Source organism: Cervus canadensis, chromosome 13, assembly GCF_019320065.1.
Source record: "Cervus canadensis isolate Bull #8, Minnesota chromosome 13, ASM1932006v1, whole genome shotgun sequence".
NCBI lineage: Eukaryota > Metazoa > Chordata > Mammalia > Artiodactyla > Cervidae > Cervus > Cervus canadensis.
Window position 1 is genome coordinate 62965012 of NC_057398.1, and position 16191 is coordinate 62981202.

At 34.3% G+C, this 16191-nt stretch overlaps 1 protein-coding gene across 3 annotated transcripts in view; it reads right to left on the minus strand.

The window, feature by feature from the left end:
• The window catches only part of BRINP3 (BMP/retinoic acid inducible neural specific 3), a 458104-nt gene that overhangs the window by 212889 nt on the left and 229024 nt on the right, over positions 1-16191 (minus strand). For all 3 annotated transcript variants that reach the window (XM_043486014.1, XM_043486016.1, XM_043486015.1), the window contains exon 3: positions 12259-12449. In XM_043486014.1, the coding sequence (XP_043341949.1) occupies positions 12259-12449 (191 nt within the window). The remainder of the gene's footprint in view (positions 1-12258; positions 12450-16191) is intronic.

Consider the following 16191-nt stretch of genomic DNA (forward strand, 5'->3'; position numbering starts at 1 on the left):
GGGGTCTGTGGGACATGCCTGGGTTATGAGAGCAGAGCCCTCAGGAATGGAAGTCACGCCTTTGTAAAGGAGTCCCCCAAGAGATGCTTTGTGGCTCCTGCAATGCGAAGATACAAGGGAAAATCCGTGACTGGAAGAGAGCCCTCACTCAACCATCTTGGCATTCTGCTCTCTGACTTCTAGCTTCCAGAACTTTGAACAAGACGTTTCTGCTGTTTACAAGTCACCCAGTTATTGGTATTTTGCTATAGCAGCCTGAACAGACTAAGACAGCAAACGGTGTCTCCTCTTAAATACAGTTAAAAACCAAACAATAAAGATATCTTGATAAAAGTAAATAAAAAAGAAAGAAAAATTAAACATCTCTTCAGGCCAAAATTATTACATCAGAAAACAAAATAGACTGAATAGTGCTGAAGACTAAAACTTGCAAATCTCTTTAACTGCAACACTTTTCATAAAGCAGAACATAGAAGATACAGGTTAAAATATACATATGCTGACAATGTTATGAGACTCCAGAACATGTTTCCTAGACCTAGATATATTCAGTGGGGGTATAAATGCAATGATAGAGATCTACACAACCTACATAATAAGATATATCATCTAGCGAAATATGAAACCTTATAATAATAAAGGGGAAATGAAAATTTCTTCTCAAGAGAACATAGAACATATTGGCCATATATTGCATGAAAAAATCCTTAGCAAATTCCAAAAGTCTGAAAAAAGAAATCAGTTGAGAAAGTTTTTCTCCTTGATGACTCTAGACAAGCTCTTATGAGCTTGTTTTGACTAGACTCTTTCTATGGGCATTTGTCAGTTCAATTTTAGGAAGAATTCTGTCAAGTCACTTTAGCAAGAATCCCCTACCCTGAACATCTGATCGTCTATAATAGCTAACCAAATTCCTCATCCTTCACCATCTCCCTGGTGACATTTGGTAACCCTGGTCTGCCTTCAGCAAGATTCCTGTTAGGTCGCTTTAAAAAGAATTATTCTGCCTTCTCTGTAATATTCTATCTACCAACACTTCTACTCTGCTCATAGACTAAATGCACCATTTTCCTGGTTCCGTTCATAATTAAGCACAATCTCCCCTGCTATACAACTCTCTTGTAGGAGGCCCCATGCATAAAGTCTGCCTTATTGTTCTTTATCAAATGTCCAGATAATTGTTTCTTTAACACACTTACTGATTACAATATACTAAAATTAAAAATTGATAGAACATTATTTTGAATTTCCTATGGATAGATATTCTATTATATAATTCTTATGTAATAGGATAAATTAAAGAAAAATAACAAATATTCTAAGAAAAACTGAGGAAAATATAATACAATCAAGCAAAGATGGGCTCAATAAAGGACAGAAATGGTTATGGACCCAACAGAAGCAGAAGATATTAAGAAGAGGTGGCAAGAATACACAGAAGAACTGTACAAAAAAGATCTTCATGACCCAGATAATCATGATGGTGTGATCACTCACCTAAAGCCAGACATCCTGGAATGTGAAGTCAAGTGGGCCTTAGGAAGCCTCACTACAAACAAAGCTAGTGGAGGTGATGGAATTCCAGTTGAGCTATTTCAAATCCTAAAAGATAATGTTTTTGAAAGTGCTGCACTCAATATGCCAGCAAATTTGGAAAACTCAGCAGTGGCCACAGGACTGGAAAAGGACAGTTTTCATTCCAATACCTAAGAAAGGCAATGCCAAAGAATGTCCAAAGTACTGTACAATTGCGCTCATCTCACATGCTAGCAAAGGAATGCTCAAAATTCTCCAAGTCAGGCTTCAGCAGTATGAGAACCGTGAACTTCCAGCTGTTCAAGCTGCCTTTAGCAAAGACAGAGGAACCAGAGATCAAATTGCCAACATCCGCTGGATCATCGAAAAAGCAAGAGAGTTACAAAAAACCATCGATTTCTGCTTTATTGACTAAGCCAAAGCCTTTGACTGTGTGGACCCAATAAATTGTGGGAAATTCTTCAAGAGATGGGAATACCAGACCACCTGACCTGCCTCTTGAGAAACCTATATGCAGGTCAGGAAGCAACAGTTGGAACTGGACATGGAACAGCAGACTGGTTCCAAATAGGAAAAGGAGTACGTCAAGGCTGTATATTGTCACCCTGCTTATTTAACTCATATGCAGAGTACATCATGAGAAACTCTGGGCTGGATGAAGCACAAGCTGGAATCAAGATTGCTGGGAGAAATATCAATAACCTCAGATATGCAGAAGACACCACCCTTATGGCAGAAAGTGAAGAAGAACTAAAGAGCTTCCTGATGAAAGTGAAAGAGAAGAGTGAAAAAGCAGGCTTAAAGCTCATCATTCAGAAAACTAAGATCATGACATCCAGTCCCATCACTTCATGGCAAATAGATGGGGAAACAATGGAAACAGTGACAGACTTTATTTTGGGGGGCTCCAAAATCACTGCAGAAGGTGACTGCAGCCATGAAATTAAAAGACGTTTACTCCTTGGAAGGAAAGTTATAACCAAGCTAGACAGCATATTCAAAAGCAGAGACATTCTTTTGCCAACAAAGGTCTGTCTAGTCAAGGCTATGGATTTTCCAGTAGTTATGTGTGGATATGAAAATTGGATTATAAAGAAAGCTGAGCACTGAAAAATTGATGCTTTTAAACTGTGGTGTTGGAGAAGACTCTTGAGATTACCATGGACTGCAAGGAGATCCAACCAGTCCATCCTAAAGGAAATCAATCCTGAATGTTCATTTGAAGGACTGATATTGAAGCTGAAACTCCGATACTTTGGCCAACTGATACGAAGAACTGACTCACTTGAAAAGACCCTGATGCTGGGAAAGATTGAAGGCAGGAGGAGAGGGGGACAACAGAGGATGAGATGGTTGGATGGCATCACTGATTCAATGGACATGAGTCTGAGTAAACTCTGGGAGTGGTGATGGACAGGGAGGCCTAATGTGCTGCCGTCCATGAGGTTGCAGAGTGGGACACGACTGAGCGACTGAACTGAAAGAACTGATACATAAGTTCATCACAATTCTATGTAAAAATATTCAGATTTGAAAAGTGATATATTATTCAATCAACCAAAATTTTGTGTTCAAATGTAGTTTCATTCTCATTAACATTTTTAAAGCCAGCTGTAGCTCATAAGCATGACATGAGTGCCAAAGGACATCCACCCATTTTGTAAAAGCTAAATGTGATTTTCAAGTGATTCAACACTCTGAGTCCATTAGAAAGTGAAAAGGATTAATGATTGTAGATATAAAAAGATGTGATTATTTCACATAGAAATCATGCAGCTGTGCCTTTTACAACTAAAATGCTGTGGAGGTTTATGGACATTAAAAGCACATACTGAAGATTGCTTTCATAGAGCATGCAAAACAGAGGACTGTAAAACCACAAAAAAAATTCATGACTTTAATGTTACCCTAGGGTTAGTTCATAGGGTAAGATTAGGTATATTCCATATATTGTGGACCTCACAATTATGTATTTTTCTGTCCTGGTTTTCAAGAGTTGATTTTGTGTCCACGAGAAACAGAAATGAAAGAACTTTCATTCTATTACCTTTTCACTTGGATCTTTTCAACTTGCATTCTCACATATATTGTTTTTAGGGGTGGAAGTAATGCTTTCAAACTTTCACAACAAAAAGCAATGGAAAAGAGAATAAGTAAAAGAATTCTACAGATAAATCAATAAAATGCAGTAGTTTATTACTTGCAATTTTAATTGTGTCATGGATGCAAACATGCACACATGTATTATCGTTCAGTCGCTAAGTTATGTCCGACTCTTTGTGACCCCATGGGCTGTAGCCCATCAGGTTCCTCTGTCCATGGGATTCTCCAGGCAAGAATACTAGAGTGGATTGCCATTTCCTTCTTCAGGGGATCTTCCTGACCCAGAAATCGAACCCGCCTCTACTGCATTGGCAAGGGTATTCTTCACCACTGAGCCTCCAGGGAAGCCCACGCATGTATTAATGGTCCATTGTAAAGAACAGTGAGTGACGCCCTTTAATTTGGTATCGAAAATAGAAAATGATGAGGTCAGCAGAATTCACAAGAGCCAGATGTGCCACGATTCAGTACAAGTTTTGAAACACATCAGAAAGTTATTATATTCATTTTTTCTTTCTATGCCTTTGCCGTCTGCCAGTAGGATAGCATGTTCCAATGAGAGCCTTTCTCAACTTGATTCCCAGAATGAGCAGACACTCAGACCATGGGATCCATACATACTGGTGAGACATAATACTGGGGAGACACAACCAGTGTTGTGTTGTGTAGTTTCAGGGCACTGAGTTTTGAGGTTATTTCTTTTTTAACTGCAATGAAGGTAACTCTCGGATGTTGGCTGTATTTTGTTTTATTTTATTTAACATTGCTACTACCCATGGACTAGTATACTGACTCCAATATATATACCATTCCACCCAGGTGAAAAAAAATGCATTTATGGCAAATATCTTCCCAGTCATTCAACTTTCTTATCCTTGAAAATCTTACTGTGAATGTCTATTTTGCTTTTGTATGAGTCTCATTTATCAAAAACTTCTATAAGAGTAGAATAACAGGAATAACCAGTGCAAATACAGTTTAAATGTAACTGTAGGTTTTATTTTTGATGTATCATTTTAGTTCAAAATTGTTATCCTATTTTTTGTAACAACAGATCATATTATTCCTTATGTTTTTCATTCCTTAAAAAATTCTCCAAGTTTTACTGTATTTTAAGTGTCTCTGTCTTTTTAAATTTTACTTCACTTTTCAGTGTTTACACTGCTAATGATCATTGTTTCCTAGCTTTCTGTGTTAAAAGGTATATCCCCTGAAGACACGAATCTTTCCACTAACATAGTGTTATAGAAAAAAGACAGGGTTTTAGATACAAATAGAAGGGGAAAAATCCAGAAAAAACAGGCTTCTGATAGGGAGCAAAGTCAAATATATAAAGATAGTAAAAAAACAGACATGTTGGCTTAATACCGTTTGGCATCTGCAAGATATTTTACGAAGAAAATAGCTAGCCTTATATAGCTTTGACAAAAAAAAAAATATGTTTTGCAAAACACTCTTAAAGAAAACAACGGACGTTATGCATATGAAGTTATCCCCCCAAGTTGTCAGAAAAATTTCTAAACAAAATTGCCCAGAAACAATAGTCCCTACAGAATAACGACATGAATAAAAAGGTAACTGGAAATATACAGTTCCAAGGAGAGATGGAACAGAATACACCCTGAATGAAATAGAAGTTTCATGGAGCAGCTTACAAACAATGCTATAATGAACATTTTTGTTATGTATAGTTGCAGACTCTTGCTATTATTTTGGTAAGATTGATTCTCAGAAGTGAGATTTCTGGAGCAGTTAAATGCACTTGAAATTTATATAGATACTCTAAATAGTGCTGTTCAGACTTAATGTGCATATAAATCACCTGGAGATCTTGTTAACATGTAGATTCTGATTCATTAATCTGGGATGGAATCTGAGATTCTGCATTTCTAACAAGTTCCAAGGTGATGCTGATGCTCTTGGATCCTGGACCAGCCTCAAGTAATGAGGCTCTAAACCACAGTAAAATTTATTACCAATTTAAATGTCTGTCTTTATCAGTGACCTGTGTGTTCCTTTAACGAAGGTCCTGAATCTTTGTGCTTTTATAGGTAACTCAGTACATATTTGTCAAATGAATGGACAAGTGATTTATCTGTCCTATTAAAGTGCTATACAGAAAAACAAGAATAAATATAATTGTATTTATGAAATTCTAAAACTCAGCATTTATCTTTTGACTTAGTTGCCAGGAATGCCATTATTAAGATCAACTGACATAGCAAATTTAATTTCATTTTCTTCTTTGTTATCTTTATTATGATTTTTATAAATGGGCTCAAGTCATTTTAGTAGGTAACTGCCTTATAATAATTACATGTGAATTAACAATATTACTTTAATTTCAAAGTTTTCATCCTCTTTACCAGAGAAATGTGAGATACAGGGATAGAAATGAAAGAATAAGAGAGAGACAGAGACACAGAGAGATGACAGAGAGGTGAACTGATATAACTAATCTTAAGCAGTATGAGTTTAAGTAAATATTCAGTCTTAAATACAAATATGGAAGTGTCATTATTTTAATAATTTCTTGGAATATAAAGCTTCGGAAAATTGTTCTTTTCTTTCTTTCAATACTTTTTCTTGAACAGAATATGCATTCTAATTAAAAATGCAACTGACTATGCATTTCTAATTACTTGAAAATACATAGAAATAGTTTCATGTATTTTCAAGTAATTATTCCTATTTGGTTAAATAATAAATTATATGTATTAATACATACCTTGGTAGATTAACTTCTTTAAATTATTTCACAGATAAACTAAAATAAAAGGAATTTATGCCTCCTAAGAAGAGACAGTGAAAATGAGAAAGACAGCTATTAATCTATTTTGAAAGAAGACGGTGCATGGTATAGAATTAAAAACTATCTTTGAATATTTTCTATAGAATGTAATTTACATATAGAAAAGTGAGAATTGAGCATTTCTATAATTAAATGAGGATATTTGGATTTCCATACTTATAGGGATGCGAGAAAATAGGAAAAATAAAATCAAACTAATATTCTATCATATCCCAGCTTACTGACCTCTGTTTTTTCTTTGGCAAATAAACACACATAAAACATATATCATAAAATTTTTGAACTAAATAAACTACCTTGCAGGTATAGCTAATTATATACTATATAGTCACTGAGGTAGTATTTATTTTACATAATTACCCTAGTAAGTTAATATTACTCTGCATTTCAATCATGCATTTTTACACTCCAACAATGAAGAAAATATTTTCTATAGCTAGTAAAATTAGATATCTGACAAAATGCTTTAAGTTGAGCCATACGGTAATCCCTGATACATTCTCATAAGAAGTACTTTCAGAAAAAAAAATTCAAAAGCAAACTTGCAAGCAAAAAAATACAACTCTTTCTGCTAAAAAATTAATGATGGCTTTTAAAACTCTGTGCATTCAAAATCAAAATAGAACTGTTTTATGTTGCTGAGAATAAAAAAAAATTCTTTAAAGTTGTAAATGAACAAATCTCAATATACAATCTATTTGTTTCTAGATTGAATTTTGGTCCAATCAGAAAAACATCTCTGAGAAAAAGAGTACTTGGGAGGGAAGTTACTTTGCCTAAACTATCCTCACTGAGTCCACATTCCTGACCCTGCCCACAGAGGTGTGGGCTGACAGACAGGTGGGTGTTGGGAAGGGACCTGGGAGTCAGTAACCCCACCTTTTCCTCATCTTCCTCTTTAGGATGTGCTTTCTGGAGCACAGAGCACCCCTGTGGTCGGCTTCTCACCTCCTTGTGTTTTCAAGAGCCATTTCACCAGGAGGTGTTCACATCCTCCAGGGACTGTGGATGGCTCAGAGCTTTACCTACGACTGCCTGGACAAGTCTTTGCAATTGTGGAGGTGAGGCTCGGGTCATATTTAAAATTACTATAAAAATTTTGATATACCATTTTTTATCAATTTTTAATTAATCTTTGATTTTCATCTCCCTTAATCCTTTGTTCTTTTCTATTGATCGAGAATCCTGGCCTGTTATTAGTGAACACCCTCTATCTGCTCAGTAAGCCAAACAATGTTAAGGTCTTTTGGTTTCCATTCACTCATTTTTTTTTCTTTTTTCGGTATTTCTGTATTCAGTACACTGATGCACTTTATTTCAGTGTTTGTCATAGATTGTATTATAATGAAATATATTATAAAAACAGTCCTGAAATATATTCCATAGCTAGAAATCAATATATCCCAGGAGTGCAATCTTCTCCAAGATTGATTCTTTAAATTTAGTAGCTTATTTTAGATTTTTAAACTGTGATGGAGTTTAGATATCATTATCCCAAAAAGAAGCAAGCTAAATAACTATATTGAAAAATAGTTTGGAAGCTATAAGATGAAACAAACGTAGAAAATGATATATATTGAAGAAGGCTGTTTATAATTTATTTTCCCCTATAGGAAGATAATTTAATCACTGACTTTTCTATCATAAAATATCCCATTAAAGGCTTCACATATCCTATCCCAAGTTTTATGTCTAAGTCAATAATATGATGTACTAAATAACTCTTGGGGAAAAAAGACATTTTTCATTTATTTCCTTTTCATCACTTTAATGCTGGTAGAGAGGATTTTACACTCAACTTGTTTTGAAAAATGTTTAAATTTAGTTGAAGACCTAGTTACTTAGGAAGCATCTACTTATAAAGTAATGAGTTTTCAGATGCAAAGTAGTATATATAGACTAGATAAACAACAGGGTTCTACTGTACAGCACAGAGAACTGTATTTAATATTCTGTGATAAACCATAATGAAAAACATTAAAAATAATGTGTGTGTATATATATATATATATATGTATAACTGAATCATTTTACTGTAAAGAAGAAATTAACATAACATTGCAAATCAACTACATTTCAATTAAGCCTTAAAAATAAAATTTTAAAACCTGGGTTTTTACTTAAAATATCTTGCTTGTATACCTGACATCCTTGGTGTTAATATTAGAGTTGTTCTTCAGTTCTGGTCATTTAATGAGAGAGAAAGAGAATTTACTCAAGTTAAATACCACCAGTCTCAATTTTTAAGAAATGGAGTAATACAATTTCATGTTCAGTCAGGTAAAACATATGAAGTTAAAATACACTTATAGCAACAAAAGAGAGTGTCATTACAATAGCAATAATTTTAATAATGGCTGAAATTAACCTAGTATACATTTTAATTGCTAATAGTTTATATCCTTAAGCTACTAAACTAATTTCATGCATTTTAGATAAATTATTAACATCACCCAACAGATTTCTGAAGGAAAATATAAGTAACACTTAAAGATGAAAAAATAATTTCAACAGAAAATACCAGGAATACTAAATCCAAAGAACAGTCAGAGATTAGAAGGCAAATGAGCATGATGATTCTATTCTTTCCCCCAACCCACCATGAAAGACAATGCTTGAATAAAACTTTTAAGTAATTGAAGTAAATCAATTTTGAGAAAGTAGGTTGTCATTATCAAATAATCAACCTTAAAAAGTAATTTACCACAAAGGTTTTCATCAACCATGTTTATAAAAACAAGACAAAAACATATAAAACAAAAACTATCTTACGGTAACAATGTGACACCCATAATGCCAAAGCGATGAAATAAATCAAAAAGTCACTGTAGTTTTGCTGCTAAGGAACAGAAATATCCCTGAGAATTATCTCTACTTTTGATCTCTTCTGTCTCCCCCCTTGTCACTCCCTTCCTTTCTTATTTGAAGAATATATTTTATGTTCTGAAATTCTTCTGGGAACTCTGTATTGTTGATGTAATGAAACCTAGTATGGTATATGTTGCAACACTGAACTTTTCAAAAGGAGGTGTTATAGAAATAATTGAATTTTGACTTTCACTTCAGATTTTATTGTATTAATAACCATTGTCATTCCAAAGCCAAATAGACATAACTTTCAAAGAATCAGTTTTCACAATTATGGGGATATTTTGTGTCACTGTTTTGCCATCAACACTGCTGTAATAACAGCAATTACATAAATGCATGGTTTGTTTATAGCACTTAACACTAATCTTCCCATGACCCTGTCACACAGGTGTTACTCTCTCCCATTTTTCCTTAAAAAAAAAAAACTAAAAAGCAGTGAAATTACTTGTTTTTAAGGTCTCACAATTGGTTTAAAATAAAAAAGGAGTCAGGATTCAACACCAGGCTAGTCTGATCTCTTTATCTCATTATTTTAGTATTATTTATTTATGGAGGAAGGCAATGGAGAGAGAATGCGCATTACAGCTAAACTTTTCTGTCTGCCTGGACTACCTCTCTCTTCTACATTTAATTCCTCAGGCTTCCATGGCAGACTTGCTTCTTTAGTGTGTCCAGGGGTCTCTCCTTTTTCACCCTCCTCATGCCTGGTTCACCTGCTCTCCCTCTCATCCTGATTCTCTCCAATTCTGAATCTATTGGTTTATCTGACCCATTCTGGCTCCATGGATTCCCCTCTTTCATTCAGCCCTCTTCCTGAATTAGACCTCAATTATCCTCTTTCATATATTTCACCATTTTGACATTTATCTAGTGGACTGGGCAGTCTCAGCTTCCTAGCAAAGTGTAGTTTCACTTATTCATTTAAAAAATTAACAAATATTTAAAGAGAACTTATTGTGTGCCCAGCACTACTTTAATGTTGATTGAAAAAACTGCACAATGCAGAAGTTGAAAATTAAGTTTTATTTGGTGGACAAAATTAAGGACCTAAACCCAGAAGATAGTCTCTGAGGTCACTCTGAGGGACTGCTCTGAAAAGAGAAGGGAGGAGTCAGGATACATAGGAGTTTTGCAACAAAAACCAGATAGTGGAACATCAAAAAATTGCTATTAATTAAAGAAAAGTTTAAAAAATTGAAAAAAACAAAGAAATTCAGGTTAATGAATTTAGCACTTTTCTATGTTTGGGAAGATGCAAGAGTCTGTGCTAATTGAAATCATTCCTCTGATATGCACTTTAACTATCTAGGGCCAGTATCCTCCTTTTTCTCAGGAATCCCATCAGGGTCCACAACTGGGGTGGCTGCAGTGACTGATGGCTTGATGGCTAAGTGCTTTGTTCAGACATTGGTATTTTCCATACACAATAACTGTGGGGGGTAAATTGGTAACAAATACAGGCAGGATTCCTATCTTTAATGTGCAGGAATGACAGATGATAAACCAGGAAACATATAAATATTTTTTACATAATAATAAATACTATGAGAATGTAAAATGAGATCATGAAATAGTAGAGATTCTTGGTGGTCTATAGGCACTATTGCTGGTGGGAACATCAGTAATGCTACTCCCCTCTGAGAGTAACATTTGTGCAGAAAAATGTGAAGTTTCCTTGTGGCTGAAAAATCAAGCACAATAAGGAGAGTGGTCAGATGAGGTTTCAGATGAAAGCCAATGGCATATCATTCACATGGTGCCTTAAGAAACTACAGAAAGGCATTTGGATTTTATATCAAGTGGTTAATTGTAGGTTGAGTTAAAATAACTCAAGTTTTAAAAAGATGTGTGCAAAGGACGAACCTTAGGAGTAATCTAGAAGAAACATGGTGGTCACTTGTATAGGGACACTGGGGTGGGAGTCAGAAAAGAATTTGATATAGGATATATTCTGGAAAAATTAACTGATGTGACTTGGTGAGTCTGGACTGGCAGGAAATGGGGAAAATATATACATGCTCTAAGACAGGAAAAATAAAGAGCAGGTGGTCTTTCACACCACCTCACCATTAGTGTGAATCAGTCTGTCTGTCTTCCATACACTTCCTGAGAAATTGACAAGGGGGCAGGGAATCAGTTTCCATGGTGATTCCTACCCAATTTTGTCCAATGGTCCTCTTTACAGGAAAAAGAAACATCAATCTTAAATGAAATATTTGGACATTATTTAAGTCCCATCATTAAATATATGGAATTCTGGTATACTTTTAAATTTTAGAAAAGTGTCATTTTCTTCCTATTATCTCCCCCCAAATCATTTACATGTACTCAAACTACTGAATTATATATCACCATGATAAAACACATGTAATGATATTTAATTACATGGAGGAAGAAGTAACATTATTAATCTCTACTTTCATATTATGCATCTTCATTGATATTTATTTCAATGAAATACTTTCTTCATATCATATATCATATGATACTCTCTTCATATCATATTTCGACCACCATCAGAAATGTTAAAATAGCTCTAAAAATGTAATTTTGGAATTTTAATTTTTTACTTCAGGACCTTTCCTGCTCTCTGTAAACAGAGTCCCATCTGTGACTAGATTGCTTATTATTCAAATTTAAACAAAATTTGGCACATCACCTTACATTATAGAGTATCATAGCTATGCCTATATTTAGTCTATGTTATTAGCTTGTAAATTACCTTCAGGCAGAAACTAAGTGACAATCCTCTACCTCACCCTTGTGAACACCATACAAGATACTTAGCAGTAATTCAATAAATGTGTTGATTAAGTTAATGAATGAAATCTAAGATTATTCAAACTGCAGCAATTCGGATGAACCAACACTTTTCCTTGACTTATACAGTTTTATGCACAAGCACACACAGGCACAAATATTTCAAAGAGTCGTACCTCCCAGAGTAGCAGAGAGCAAGAAATGTGTCCCATATTTCTTGATAAGATTTTCTGTGATTTGCTGAAGGGTAGGTCGACGTCCCAAAAGTCTTATGTTGCGGAAGAATTCAGGGGCAAGAGGCAGAGGGGAGCCAAGGAAATTTCTTCTCTCAACTGCAAGGTTATTTACTTTCCAGCGGCCAAACTCCCTGAAAAGCAAATTTATTTTTATTCATAAATACATAATCTATCTGAATGTTTTCATTTGAAAAGTTCACTTGGTGGTTTTGCTGGAGTCACTACATTACAATGATTTTTGCTTGTAACAATACTGCATGTGCTATGGTCAGGAGAAGCAATATTTATAATTTATGTAGCTGAGAGTGACTATTCTGAAACCAAGTCGTGTAGAGGAAAAATAAACCACTTAAAGTAAACAGCTTCTACTGATTTTTTTCCTAAGGAATTATGTACTTATAAAAATGATTTCATTATGCATAGGATATTAATGTAGAATTATTTTTAAGAAGGAAACTAAAGCAATATTTTATTATTTTCCAAAGGAAGTTGAAAAAAGATTAAATTTGCTTTTATCATTAATGATTCTCTTTCTATTCAGTTTAGATTGGAAACTTGTAAGACTTCAAGAATATTAAGGAGCTGTAGAAGAATTTTTAAAAATATGATCAAAAAAGAAACTAGTTCTTGTAATAATTGTTGCTTACAGTATATTTTGAAACCCCAATTCAACTTAACCAGCAATTACTCAAGATGCAAAATGACTTTTAAGCTGGATTTGTTCAAATCAGAAAAATAGTGAATATGAATATAAAAGAATTATATAAAAATGTATACATTTATATTGAGTTAAAGCCAACTTAATAATATTTTAGAAAATGACTATGCTGAACTAGATTACCTGATATCAACTATACAGATTTTTCTCCCTCTTCAGGAATGATCTGGTAAACCTGAAGTAGCTTCCACAGAGATTTCCTTCTACTAGATTTAAACTCATCTAGTTGTGTAATTTGACCCTGTTACTACTTAGCAAATAAAATGCTGATTAAATATTGTATAAATATGTGCCATATTTATCTACATTTTTGCCTACAAAAAATACCTTAATGCCCTGCCAAAAAAAGTGCATGATAAAGATACATCTGTGAACCAGACTCTAAATGGAGTTACATTCTAGAGATAGTTTTAAGATCAAAGATGTTATATTTTAAACACATTCAGATTGTGGCAAGTGCTAGAAGGTATCACAGGCAGCCTATTGTGATGGCCCATAGGCAAGATGGCCCTATTTTATCATAAGTGACCAGAGAGGGCAACTCCAGGGAGGTGCTATTTGATACTTCGCCAATCTTTAAAGGGAAAATACAAGAGACTAGTTGTGGGGAGGCACAGAAAAGATTTACACAGAATAATGAAGAACGGTAAATACTTCCAGGACCAAGAACCATGTCCCTGATGGAGTCTCTAACCATGAACCATTTGTTCCTGCGACATACATTTGGCAGCCAAATAATCCATCCAGTCTTTTGGAAACTAATTACAAGAAAAGGTTCACTAAGGAATCTAGGTAAGACCAGCCTGAAAATGGTGCCTTCATTGAGACACACCTGCTAGCACCTCTGTAAATCAGCAGATTCCCAACAACTTTAAACAGTATGATCATACCAATGGTTCTCAAACATCAAGACCTATTAGAATCACCTGGAGACTCCATCCCAGAGTTTCTGATTCACTAGGCCTCAGATGGGGTCAAGAGTTTGCATTTTCAACTAGCAATGCTAATACTGCTATTCCTGGGATCATGTTTTGAAGAAAACTACTGATAAGATCATTTGGTGTGTTGCTTTAAGTCAAATTTACTTTGAGTAAATTTTAAAACCCCTTTTCAGTAAATTTCAGGAATTTATTACTGGATTTATTACTTCGTGTTTCCTCAGAAAAGAGTACGAATGTTGTTATTATCTTCCCAAACCTGATTGATAACAGTAATTTCCTACTTGTTTTCATTTTGTAAGAGATTTACCTGAATTTATTTGTGCATGTGTGTGTTTGATATACATGTAGAGTATACAAATGGAAATATATATTCAAAATATTAAGGTTTTAGTGTCTTGTGACATAAAGTATACAATAAAACAGTGCTTCTAAAAGTTATTTATTAAACCATGATCTAAATAATAGTTGCTCATTAATTTCAAAACTTTACTCCCCAAAAGTTACTTTTTTATTTGCTGAAAAGATTTTATAATTTTATCAAGGGAGAGTAACACAGCTTGAACCTAAAGTTGCGGTATATCTTTTTCAATGGTTTAAACAGATTTATAAACTCATATGCATTGACAAATACTCATAAGTTAAGATACAAATTGCTAAGTGAAGTAATTGGACTTTAAATAACCAAGACAATTTTTTGATGGTGAATTTTTTTTATAACCTGTACAAACTCTTTCTAAATTGCTATTTCTTGCTAGATGACTGTAGGTAAATGCATAGTGGAAGAGTGCAATCCCAGCCTCCATTATTTTTTTGACAATTAGTAAATGTATGCCACCAACCCATGATCAGTACCAACCCATGATCTATTCTGACTTGAAATATTTGCAACTTTCTTTAGCTTGTTCTTCTTAAATTTAAGTGATTTTCTGAACTCAGTTTACGACATTAATTTAACAAGAAAATTTACTAATTGTTTGCTACTTATTGTCGTAGCTACCAGAAATCTTGCTAGTAATATAGCTGAATAGAAGAAAACCTCTGACCTCAAGGGTTCCAAAGTATTACTAAGTGAAGTACAACATGAATGAATAAATTGCAAAACCTTCACAATGTGCAAAAACACAAGTGGGACAATAACTTAATGAGCATAACCCCTCGACCCAATTCCTTGATATAAATGTTACTAATCTAACTCATTTCGAATATGTTTTGCCTTCCCTTAGATATGCACACCTCACATGGCTATTAAGAGTCAAAGACTATGGACAATCTTCCAGGCAGCTTTCTTCATCTTATTGGATGCTTTTTATTACCTCAGTCTGTTAACACCGATCAAGTTTATGGTCTCAGTTCACCTTCCAGCATTTCAGTGGAACAAAACACTTTGCCATACCAGCAGGTTCATTTATTCTCTCTGTCATACAACACCAAGAGTAAAGGACAAACCCTTTGGGAGTGTCACCAAATACTAAAACTAAACTAATTAACCACTCAACTAACTAAATGAATAAATAAATGCATTAAAAAAAAAACAGGATTGCTAGTAACTGCAGTAAATTGTTTTAATTTTCAAAGCTTTATTTAACTTCTCCTAGTTTTTTTTTAATATTTTTCATATAAAGAATGAAATATTATACTTTCTATTATTTGCATAGAAAACACAAATATTGGTGTGAAATCTGAGATCTCTCATTGCTATTCACATTTTGCTTTTATTGTAATGATATATGATCACTGCTATGCTCTCTATAAATTTTTGGTGAAAACCTACTTAGAACATATTGAACTCATCTTCAGAAGTGGTGATAAGAGCACTTCACGTAAAGGAAATAATCTCTGGACAATTAAGTACCATACTGTGAGCAGTAGACACAGATATGAATTCAAATAATGTGTCTCTTTCACCTGAGCACAAGTATGACTGCACTTATTGGTGTTCTTCAAAGTCAGTGTGGCCATGTAGCTTGCTGTGATCAAAAAAGTGTGAGCTGTAGGTTAGCCTGGACAATCAGCTTGGAACCCTGATCAAGAAAGGTGATTTAAACACCTATCCTTCAACCACTGGACCTGCACCTTCTTAGGATGAACAGGAACATGAAGAGAAAAGAGAGCTTCTCATGTAAGCTACCAAGATTGTTACAGAGCTGGTCATTTGTTTGCTTGCTTTCTAGCAATACCATGGCTGAAATCAAGTATTTTAAATTTGGCGTAACT